The following is a 12,523-nucleotide window of genomic DNA, read 5'->3' as shown; positions in this document are numbered from 1 at the left end:
TCCACTCAGGCCTGCGCAGACCCCCTCGGGGCAGGCAGGGATATCCCAGCCAAACCCCTCTGAGTGTACACAAATACAAAACATGAGAGAGGAGGAAAGAGGTATCTAGTATTGGGGGGGAGGGAGGGCTGCAGAAGACAAGCCACCTCAAAAACCCAGACTAATCTAAAGTAAGAAATGACCTAACTTGACACGGGACACTGAGCCCGGGTTTGCCTCTTTGCCAAAGTCTGAGATCATAGGAAGAGAGGAGAGAGAGAGAGGAGGGAGGAGCTGAGGGGGTTTTAAATTTTGTTGTTGGGTTTCTTGGCACAGCAGACAGAGGCCTAATCGACGCCGGCTTGGCAGCGAGGCTGAGAGAACGCTGGGGGCTGAGGAGATCACGTTTTTGTCTCCAGGGCTGGGCTTTTGTCTGCTTTACTTCTGTTTCATCTAAGCAGGCACGAGGAAAAGCCAACTGTACTTACATAGATCTCTGCACCATAGAAGCCATCCTGGTACACCACCCTGTGAAATTAGAGAACAGGAAAGGAGCATTAGTTGATTTGGCGTACACGCTGCCCTGCTGAATCCAAGCCTTTCTGGTTTGTTCCTCCCTTTTTGGACCATTTGTGGGTCTGTTGGGTCAGCTCTTAGCGGCTTTAGTGTACTCTAGCACAAATAATGAATGACACATTAAAGCGAAAAGTGCAACCGTTTCACATCCCCGTCCAATTTTCTGCTCTGGTAAAATTGTTTGTCTTTTCCAGTTGCTGCAGCGTTGTCGAGAGGGCTGGTGGTGCTGGTGATGGGGAGGAGGGGTACAAAAGAAGGAGCTCTGTCACATGGCCCCGCTATATAAATCAACCAGCTGCCATCGGTAGCAAAAAGGCCCCGGAGTGGGAGGGAGGAGAAAGGGGACGTGGGATTTCTAGTCCAGGCTTCAGCGGCGAGTCTCCCCGCAGTAAGACGGATCCTGATCTAATCACAGATAGACAGCTATACTGGGCCCCCGGCCGGCCTCCGTCAGACCTCTCCCACGGCCACACAGACCACTGCTGATAAGAGACGAATGTGAGGCAGGGCTGCACAAAGCCAGGAGATCAGCATAGGCCCTGGTCACAGTCCAGTGAGATCTGCCCAGTAATACGCTATCTCAGCTCCCTACAGCTCTCCCTGTGGCTTTGTTAGTTCCCCTTTTGTCAATAGACAATGTACAAACAAGGACGGGCAGAGTGAGGGCATGTACATACCTAGATATAAACAGTGATTTCACTCCCTAAAGACATCTCTTGGAAACATAAAGAGTAAATGGAGTGCAGCACCTTAAGACCAGAGCTATTATTCTGAGAGATATGAGTAAACTGCTTTCTTGATAACACAGAATGTGCAATGTGCGGCCATGTCTTACATCATGTGTTGTGTTCAACAGAAACAAACAACACACTTCCAACACTGGAATGTCATATGATGGTCATGGCACTGTTGAGGCAATAGAGATGTGACTGTATAATAAATGGACGCAGTACCTGTGATATCATCCATCTGTTTCTGAAGCCATGTTTTGAAGCCAATCGTCGGCGGGTGCAATATTGGAAATGCTGAATTCAACTTAACGTCTATCAAGCTAGTGTGAGGTAAAGAGACGGGCCTTAGAAAATAACCAATGCCCTACTCTTGCCCTGTTTGGTATTGCTGGTGGAGATACCCCTCGCCTCACTCCTACAGGACACCGCATGGTTGCCTTTAACTTGCTCTTGGTCAGACGTGCAATCCTGCTAAAATGGAAGGGTGCTGACCTGCCCATGCTTGTCCAGTGGCGTAAGGATGTAATGTCATGTCTCAAACTCAAAATGCTACGTTTTTCTATCAGTAGATCGAAGAGGAAATGTTATGAGACATGGGATCCTTTCTTAGCCTACTTTCATGACACCCTAACTAAAGCTTTTAACCAGCCCTTGGCATAAGAAGTAAGATCTGACTCTGTGTGGTGCGCTGCAAAATAACTCTTACATATTACGCCTTACTTTTTTAAGGACAGCTGGGGATGGGGGGGTGGGAAGGGGTATTGCACTATATCAGGTATTACTATCACTGCCGCAGAGACCTGTTCGTCTTCCTTGTTTTGCACAATTCTGTACCCGGTGTTTTGACTTATTATTCTTTGCATTTTTGTGTGTTGTGTTTTGTATTTTCACATGTGATGGAAACTCAAAAAAGATATTTGAAATATAAAAAATAACCAGTTATAAAAGAACTGTGTGTGTGGGTAGCTATTCAGACCTAAACTGTTTTTGAACCAGGCAATATGTTTATTTCTGCTGCAAACATCATCTTTTTTGAATGGGTGTGTATGTGGTTCACGGTGTCCTGCAGCCAGCCTCAAGTGGACGCTCGATGAACTGCAGTTTTTAGCACTTCTGCATTGGCTTCATATTTTAAGACCGGAGGTTGCCACTTGGGTGTGATGTACTTTGGGGATTTTACACACATGACATGGAAGGTGTTGATGTAGACCAGGGGTGTCAAACATACGGCCCGCGGGCCAAAACCGTCCCGCCAGAGGTTCCAATCCGGCCCACAGGATGACTTTTGAAATTACAGAGAAGACATTGACTGCAATTTTACTGACTGTAACTGGTATTTCAAATTTGTCCTACAGGGGGGGCACCTGAATGGCACTCCGGGACTTTTTTTTCTCAAAGTGAAGAAAAAGAATATTTGCAGTTTGCATAATTCGGTGGAAAATCATAGACTTTTTGGACCGGCTGGGGGGGTCCATAAAGGTCTAGTATAATCTATCTGTTCTTTTGCAGTAAACATTACACTCTGTGTCAGGTGAATGGGTAACCTGTGTGTTTGGTGTGTTTACAGCAGGTTTCAGGGCTTAAAGAATATAATATATGGCCCTATATGAGACTCACCATGGCGAGAAATACAACAACTGTTTTTGTAAAAAGATAGTTCATGAAATATAAAAATTTTCAGAATGTACTTGTACTTTCTTTTTGCAAACAAAGGGAAACATTTAGAGTTTTTGTTATTTATAGGTTATTATGTTATGATTTTACAGGTCCGGCCCACTTGAGATCAAATTGGGCTGAATGTGGCCCCTGAACTGAAATGAGTTTGACACCCCTGATGTAGACATTTGGTTTCCAGCTGCCACACCAAAGTCTGTATACTACACCATCTGACTTGTGTTTTTGTCTCACAGAGTAATGACAATAACCACCAGAGGTTGCAGCCTTACCATTCAACCAGGAATCATGGGAAGGGGTGGAACTAGACTTATTTGACTGTGGTGGCCAAACTTGGGCGATAACTTTTGCAGATGTGGCATTGAGTATGTGCGCATTTATTCCCCTTCTTCTATCACCACTTATTCGGCTTTAACTACTAACATATTCAATTCAATTCAAAACCTTTATTTATTCTCGAAAAGCCATTGAGCTTTCCCTCATTTCCAATGTTGTCACGATCACAGGCACAAAACAATAGATTCATTAAAACAGATACATTTTGAGACCCAGTGGTCTGAGATCAAAGTCTTAAATTCTGCAAACGAGGGAATGGATAGCAACTTTAAAGTCTGTTGGAGGGTATTGCATGGAAAATGCTGGTCTACCCAGCTAGGTATTAACTTGAGGTGCTTTCAGAATGAGCCAATCAAAAGAGTGAGTCCCGTGAGATCCATATGAAAGTAATCAAAAGATGTTTCAGTATAGTTCTGTGCATTTTTTTTGTTTTAACTTACCAAAGTAATGCAGCATAAGGAATAAACAACAAATCCTTGTTTAAAGTTACAATTTAAGGTACTTAAAAAAGGGAAATGCAAAGAAAGCTGTTGGCAGTCTGCTGCAACACAGCCCAAATAGTTGCTTGAACCCAAGTACTTCCTCTGACAAGGCAAATAGCCAATCACTGTTTGGTATTTTGGGGTTGCCACTAAGTTAGGAAGTCCCATTGTGAGGAGGGCCACTTTCTGGCTTCGCCCTGGAATATGGGTTGTCATAATTTGAAGTAAAGATGAATTATAGGGTCATATTTTGGTGTGAACAAGCCACACAAAACAATACAATACATTACAAAGTCCATGTCACTGGGATGTAATCATAGAAACATGTCAACTTGGAAAATGTGAGTTTCTAACCAACTCACTAGACTTCCATAAAGCCTCACACACTCGACAAAACACAACAAAATGTCACAATCAGTCTGTAAGTGTTTGTTTTTATATTCTACATTCAGGTTGGAGATTTGATACTCACGCTCCATAAGCTGGGATGGGTGGTGGTGGTGGAGCTGTGCGGAATGTGTTGTACACAGCCCGTCCCCGACCTCGCAAGTGGGCACCCCTATAGGCCACGGTAGCGCCTGTGGCAGGGTAGGGAAACCCTGTTACTACGGAAAAAGAAAAAAAAAAAAAACACACGAGAGGAGAGAAAATGACTTTCACAGAACATCCTCCACTTGGCATTGCTTACCTTATGACAGAATACATTAGAGTGAGACGTGTGGCACTGCTTTCCCTATGACAGAATGCATTATGGGGACGACAAGGAAACAATAGATTTAATCTTTTCTAGGTGCGCCTCATCGAGCACTCTCCCCTTTCCCAGCTCGCTGCTTTGTGCCGTACTCAGCAAGGATCCACATTTGCTGTACGCATCCTTCCCTGATGCCTGGCGAGGGGCAGCCTTGAAGCAGAGGCAGGTAATGGATGCAATACCACTAGTTTCGCACCACAGCTTTTGCATAGTTGAGACACAATGGGCTGGCAGTGAGGAGAACTGTGGGAGGGTAGACTCGGGGAGAGGTAGAGGGCGTTTCTAGGTGTTGAATTAAACGGGAGGTGAACGTATAGCTGAACAACCAGACCAGACATGCAGAGCTCTGCCCGGGGGGAAATGGAGCAGATGGGCTGGACAGCCAAGGCCCAAACCTCAGAATGACCCCTATCTGGAAACCCATCTGGGACCATCTTTAGCCAGTCACACAGGTACATGTGTCCTCTGCTGACGGCCACCGGTGAATCAGGGAGGTAGTGTTAGGGTGAGAGACGTCAGGGTGAGTACGAGGGCTGGTGTGATGGTGCGACAAAGTGTCCACGGTCACAGATTAGAAAACAGGCCATGTGATCTGCAGCTCCCTACTTAACCTTCAATCAGTCCAGTGGCTGTCTGATTACAAGCTGTGGAGGTGAATACAAACACACCATCCAAAACATGATTAAGTTGGCTCCCTCTCTTCCAGCAATCGAAAATTCCCTCACATCCTGCTTCCTCTGTTCCTCACTACCCCCTCTCCCTTCCCCCCATTCCTGGCCCATCACAACACACTCATCCCCATTATTCTTCATCCCCAGCAACGCCCCCTCATCACCCTCCACTCGCCTTATTCCCCTTTATTCATTTCCATGACATGTTTTGGGTGAATTCATCACAGACCACTTCAGTTTGTCCAATCAGAGATCACTCTGATGTGGAGCAGTGGAGCGTCTGTCTGGCTGAGCATGGATAGGTGGGTTGGGGGGGTTGAGTAACACAAGTTAATAACATGTATCCAATGTGTTTCATATGAACACGCTTCCACTGAGGAGACAGCAGGCAGTCCCTCACAATCGCAGATAAACTGGTCCGCAATAAAAGATCCACGCTAGCTTGTACATAATCAGTGGTGTGTAGGTTTTCGCCTGAGGGTGGGAGGGGGAGAGAGTGACGGCCTGGCGTTAGCGTGCCATGTGCAGCATTCACCCTGCAGGGTGGACGAGGCCAGTGAGCACCCTAATGAACGATGCACACCCTAGCCCCGCTGCTTCAATAAAGCTGACAAGGAGACAGATTAGTGGTGCTTTTAAAAAACACAGAGAGCCAGGTTTAATGTCTTCTGCCATTAACATCACGCTCCATTAGTGGGTTTTCACACACACATATTCAAACTCTGCGTCTCATTTGGCCAGGTAACGCCTACACACACCCCAAAACACCAAGGTGCGTGGCGCTTTGTTTGCTGCCAACATACCAATAGACTGTCTGGGCTTGCCGGGTGCCCCCTTTCCCCCCCAAGTGATTTATAATGCTGACCTTGACATTTAAATTAGTCTCTTTTTTTGGAGCACTGGACATCTGAGCGCGTTTGCTAAAGGGCAAAAACAATCCTCTTTGATAGTTTCCATGGTGTGTATTTTTTCCCTTCTTCTTAACAAATCACCGCTATTTCTGGGCCCCAGAGAGTCCAATTGCCTTTTCCTTTATTTTTTGGAGAATTTGTATGCGATATGCATACAGTGATGTATGTGAATGTAAACTTATAATGAGTTGGCGATAGGCTACACTGCTTCAATAATAACCCATAAATCAAAGGCACTGTCACACCTTGGTAAGCCTGTGAAAAGCAACAACAGCCCCAGTGTACGAGAGCACAAACCTGGTCTAGCCACCAAAGTCAAACACCTTTTTCCGGGGAGGTGGGTGCCGGAGAAAATATGAGTTATGCGCTGGAGGGCGACGGGGTCACGCTGCACCTCATATGTCATATGTGTCAACCTGAGAGAAGCTCAATACCTGCAGAGCCAGTTGGACCCGAGGTAATCCAGCTCTGTGCCAATGATGGGGTCATAACCAGCTCCCATAAAGAAAGATCTGATTTTCCACAAGGTTGATCTCTCTAATACTTCCTGCTCAAATACATTGGGCAATGAGCACTTAATCCACGCACTGGGGACCAAAAACAGCTTAATCTAATCAAGAGTCTGGAGCTTAATTATCCCCCTAACGTACACTCCAACAATGAAAGGATCTGTCTACATATATTAAGATGGCAATTAGCCTTTCTTTTCTGTCATTTACACAGCTGCTAGCTTTTCACGTCAAGTCCTCAACAAAACTGCACCTAAATTACGAACTGGTGAGTTAAAGTACTCCTCTCCTGCTTACTTATGAATAAGCTGCAGAGGAGAGCCTCTCTCTGTTTGCCTGAGGGGACGCACCATATGAAGGGATTTCTAAATGGCAGCTGTCCATGGTGCTGAAAACATCCGACGGGAAGAAGGAGCCAGAAAAGTTTGCCAATTATTGTAAAAACAAGCTTAAGAGTGCAAAATGTGTTGCACTCAGATCTGCGTCAGATTCTTTAATGATTATTTCTTTAATCTCAAGCATGCATGCACCAATAAGTGTGTGCAAATAGGAACTCTTTGCACTTGCATTCTAACATGCATGTGATGGCTATTCTGTTCTTTTAGTTATGGCTAACCAATCCATCTAGGAATAAAAGCATCACTTGGCACCCTGTATCGTTCAGTTAACTGTTTCTCACTTCAGGTAAGGAAAATAATTATATCTCAAATAATACTACCCATCTTAGACTATGCTGATGTTGTCTATCAGTGCACATCAGACACTCACCTTAAGCCTCTCAACACTGTTTTTAATTCTCTTTGTCATTTTGTTTTACAGTGTCCATACAGAACACACCATTGCCTCATGTTTGAAGACATATTCCCTGAGACGTACGCAGCATCCCTTCTTCATTGTCCCCAGAATCCATAAAGAAATTGGTCGCAGGTCATTCAAATACAAAGCCTCATCTGATTGGAATGATCTACCCCTTTCTTCTTAAATCCATCACCTCCATCCACTGCTTTAAATCAGATATGTTTCATCATTTTAAAACAAGCTGTTCCTGTTTCTGACGTGTGTTAATGTCCTTTTTTGATGCCTTTTTGTTGTGTTGATGTTGTCTTATTTTCAAGGTTTTGTTTAATGATGGTGTGCTGGGTGGGTCCAGGAGTGAGTAAGGGTGAGGGAGAGCTGTCTGTGTTTGTTGTGATGTACTGTTCTGTGTGTATTAATTTGCATTGTGTTTTGTTGGGACCCCCTTGAAAACGAGATGCTGCATCTCAAGGGGCTATCCTACAATAAATAAATTCCAAATTCTATTCCAACGTTTGAAGGGTTAAAACAATATTTCAACATTTTTTTTTACACTTAATTTACATTGATAGGAAGTAAAACACTTGCATTAGCTTGGGTTCTCTTTGTTTGCATTACTGAATATGTACAACATCAGATTATAGTTTGTAAAAGTGGCTGGATCCATTTAAAGGAAGCAGAGTAGGACAGTTTTTGGGGGGGTTTGCTTACAAAAGTTTTCATGTAAACCAGATCAGCCCACAGGAAAGGGGAACAAAGGTGAGCGCTGATACTGGATGCCTACCAGCTCTCTCACACCATGATTTGTGCCGTTGCCATGTTTTATTGCCAATCCTTCCATTTGACTGGGAACCCAATCACCTTGCTCCTCTTTCCTGCACCATGACCCCCCCCCACCCTCCTTCCTCCGATGAGGGCTCTGGGGGAGGTTTGGGTGTTCTGTGGCAGCAGAGGACATGGCGCCACCTGCCTGTAACCTACCAACTACTCCCCCCCCACCCCACCCCACCACCACCACAGCCTCCCCGTCCTCCTCCTCCAATAGGTAGGAGGAGCCAATCTACCCTGGAAGAGGTTAAGAGCGTGGAGCCGGCATGAGGCTCTCATCCGTCATTCTCCTGAATGGGTTTTGAGGACAATAAACCTGTAGCGCCAGGACGAATGGAGACGAAGTGTGCTGTCACCGAGCCAGGATTTATGGCTCCCAATTTCACTGATCTCCCGCACAGAAATGAGGACTGATAAACAGTGATTAATCGCCTTTATATCCCATTTTACTCCCACCAAAAGTGTATTAACTGTAGCTATAATGATTTTGGAATACATCCTGAATCTAACGAACCTCATTTTTGTGTTTCCTTTTCTTGACAAAGGGGAAAACATCCAAGTCAAAGGCATGTTCTATATTCTTTCATTCCTCTTGTTCCGAGCCACCTTTCGTAGCCGCTCATCGGGGGCTGGTTCTGTTTCAAAAATGTATCTCTTATTTATGTTTCCCATCTTCCCAGCTGGCAAGCATATGTTGTCGTTTAGGCTTGGCAAACTCCAGTGCCATGTCAAGACGACTTGAAAAATTAGCAGCCAATAAATCACCCAACCCCTCCTGCTTCCCCTGCCTGGAGTGGTGGACCACACTCCCTCTGATTTATGAGATGATTTGGGAAGTGTGTGTGTGTTTGTGCGAGTGTGTGCATGCATGTGTGTGTGTGTGTGAGCGTGAAAGGGAGAAAGTGCACATGAGAAAAAAAAGGACTTGTATTAGTGTCTCGTGTTCTACATAGGTTATCTATTTATGTGTGCTGGAATGCTTTGGTCCGGGTGTGAAAACAGGGCAGAGGGCAGCGTTGTGTGTTCATATAGGTCAGAGAAATGATGGCTAATATAAGTTAAGACTTACTTACAGGGAAACTTAAACTTCAGTCCTTCTTCAGACATGACTACAACACAATCAGTAGTGTTGTTAACAATGTTAGCAAATATTCCCAATCAAGCTAAGTCCATTTAAAGCGCTTGTTGAAGGCTGTCAGAAGGCTCAGACTGTTTTTCTTGAAGTTGGAGGAAGAAATAACTTCCTGACACAGACATGTTGCTATATAGTTAGATTTTTACAACCATTAATGGCTTCTAATTTGCCCTCTTTAAAGATACTATGAGGATGCATTGATTCTGTTGATCCCTTTGGATGAAATCGGTACAGTCTTTCCAGAACAAAGACTGCATTTCCCATGAGCACCATCACCCACTGTTACAAAGATGTGGCTCTTTCCTAGGCATGCATTTGTTGTGGAAGCAAACAAATGGAATACAGATGCTACTTTTCTTTGTTTTGCAGGCTGCAGAGTGATGGAATTCATGTATTGATTTGTAGCTAAGTAAAATGAACAAACGTAACATTCCTTGTTGCTTAGCGCCGCTCAAGTGGCTTATATCTGTTTAGTTCTCTTTGTATTTGGAGCCTGTCATGACTTTTAATGACTTTTTTTGTTGTCGTTTTTGTTCCTGTGTGTGTCCAAAGATCCTGCATGTAACCTTGGTAACATTGTTTACAAACGAGATCAGCTGTTAGCATCCCGTAGCATGTCGATGCTAAACAATGCTAGGCCCGATGTTTCCCTGCGAGCTGAGGAGAAGGAGGCAAGGATGACGTGCTGGTACTGAGGTGCAAGCTAACAAAGACGACACGGACCTGTCCTTCCATACACCGTTATAGGGAATGTAAGATCTATCTACGATAAGGTGGACGAGCTAACCCAGCACCAGAGTAGCATCATGCTAAAAGGGCTAACACCGGACATGAACGCCACATTGGAAGGATTTCACCTGCTGTGGGCGGACAGGATACAGGAGAGCAAGACTGAACTAACTGGGGAAGAAGGCCAGCTCAGTCCTGGACCCTGTGGAGGTGGTGGCTGACAGGAGGATTATGGCCAATCTGTCTCCTCTGATGGACATTTTTTTTCTATATATATTCTTGTTGAAATTATTGTACTGTACACCTTCTTGTTTGCTGCTGTAGCTCCAGGAATTTCCCCATTGTGGGACGAATAAAGGAGTATCTTATCTTATCTTAAAACTTTTAAACTTCTGATTTACTATCGTTAGCTAGCCTTAAAAACGTTCCCCGTCGTGATTAAACTTCTTAGTCCTCAAAGTAGAGAGCAGCATTATACCCTGGTATTAAAATAAGTTAAGGTTTTAACTTAAACTTGGGAGCAGGACCACACCTAAACCACGCCCTCAATCACCTGACAACCCTACTTCAACATAGCCGGCCTACTCCAACTGTTTGTCTGTGATTCTTCAACCCACCCTCCCTCATCTTTCTCTACTCCACTTAACCTTTTTCCTTATCCTCTCCTACTCAACTTCTGCTCGCATCTTCTATGCCATTGTCTACTTCCAGGTACTACATGGATCAAGATCAGATCTGGTAGGATAACGCTGAGACTGAACCCCCATCCTGAGTCTCCTTCTTCTGGGCCACACTACGCACAAATGATTCATTAAATGTTCAAACGTATGTCCTTGTGTGGCGTGGTCCTTGCTAGTGAACATTACATACTGTTCACAGCCATCAAGGCTTGGTTGTAGAGTGTCTCCACCTCCGGTTGGCTTACGTCCTTTTGCTAATCCTGAGTGGTGTCCAGACCAGTTTTTCTATCCAGCAGAACACTGCGGTTGCTGGTCTGCCCCATGCTCAGTTACTCTGTTTTGCGTCGGATCAGCACTTATTCCTAAAAGTCGCACAAAAGTACAAAAGCCAAACCAGTCCAAGCAGCAGAGGTCAAGCCTCCAATGCGCTCTGCAGAGTAAAATCAATGATTTTATTGATGGAGTCTGGTCGCTCTGAAAGACAGCAATGTAATGGTTCTGATTATGCAAAATAAGGCTCAAGTTTTATTCTCCCTTATTGTCCAGATTTCTAATTTGGTGGAAACTCCACTTGACTATGCGATAATGTATACGTACTGTATATGAGCATAAGGGATGAGTGTGTGTGTTTTTCAGTGTGTATAATTATCAGGGGGAGATGTCGAAACCAATGGAGTGTCTGGGGGGAGGAGGAGGTGGATTGGAGGGAAGGGAAGGAGGAGGCATGGAGCGGGTGAGGGGTTGGGGATGAAATAAAAATGATAGATGACTGCTTTCTGTCATGGACAGTTATTTAGAGGTTCGCCGTAAAGCTGTCCGGGGAATGAACAGATTTTAGTCTAATGAGCAGAAAGGAAAGCCGTTAAAGTGGCGCGATGTGCTCAGCACTTCTTCCAAATGAAATAGTACCATTTCCCCCTCATTAAAATGCAAAGGGTTCATATAACATACAGCAATAAAGCTGGCATGTCGAGGCAGAGAGAGATAGGGAAAACCCCACTGAGCTCATCTCATTCCTCCATTACTGAGACCAGAAGGAATAGCGGCCTTCGACAGGGTAGGTGCCAACAATATCGCTCACTCAATCTCCCTTATTCGGTTAGCTCTGTAAAAGTCAATCTGGCGCACTTGGCAAATCCATCCACAGCAGCAGCCTCCACAATCTGATAAGAGTTGCAGGGGCGCTTGCTCTTGAAATCTTTTTTTTTTTTTCAGCTTTACAGTTGCACACAGCGCAAACAATGGCTCAGGCTCCCTCAGCCACTCAGAGAAGCTTGGATCATCCACTGCTTATCTGGGCCCCGCTCTCAGATTCACTTTGATTCAAGGGGAATTTCATGTTCAGTAGGTGCAGGATGAGCCCGATTGTAGAATTTCAGGGGTCAGATTCGGATTGGTTGCGGCTGATAGTGGCCTCAGGTATGGAGCGGTACATATGGGGGGAGAGGCAGAGAGAGAAAGACGCTCAAAATTCTGACTTCAGGGGGCTGCGGGGCTCTTACCGGCATACAGTTCAGGACCATAGACAGCTCCTACCACTGGATTCAGCTTCCAGCCTGGTGAATGAAAACAATCAGAGCACAGTAAGATCAGTATGGGAAGGTGTGTTCAGGCATTATGCATAGACTGCTGTGTATGAGAAGTGGACGGAGACACTCTGAGTCACACTTTGGTTTGTGAACTACACCATAATACATCAAGTTCTACATTTTTCCCCAGTAGTTTTTGGGGCCTGA

At 44.9% G+C, this 12,523-nt stretch overlaps 1 protein-coding gene across 1 annotated transcript in view; it reads right to left on the bottom strand.

The window, feature by feature from the left end:
- Positions 1–12,523, bottom strand: part of LOC117832468 (RNA binding protein fox-1 homolog 3-like) — a 366,580-nt gene that overhangs the window by 27,808 nt on the left and 326,249 nt on the right. The window contains exons 8-10 of the mRNA XM_034711616.1: positions 12,290–12,343; positions 4,251–4,383; positions 468–507 (exon numbers count right to left, since the gene is read on the bottom strand). Coding sequence (XP_034567507.1) covers positions 468–507; positions 4,251–4,383; positions 12,290–12,343 — 227 coding nt within the window. The remainder of the gene's footprint in view (positions 1–467; positions 508–4,250; positions 4,384–12,289; positions 12,344–12,523) is intronic.

Source organism: Notolabrus celidotus, chromosome 20 (genome assembly GCF_009762535.1).
Source record: "Notolabrus celidotus isolate fNotCel1 chromosome 20, fNotCel1.pri, whole genome shotgun sequence".
NCBI lineage: Eukaryota > Metazoa > Chordata > Actinopteri > Labriformes > Labridae > Notolabrus > Notolabrus celidotus.
This window is presented reverse-complemented; position numbering and strand designations above follow the sequence as displayed.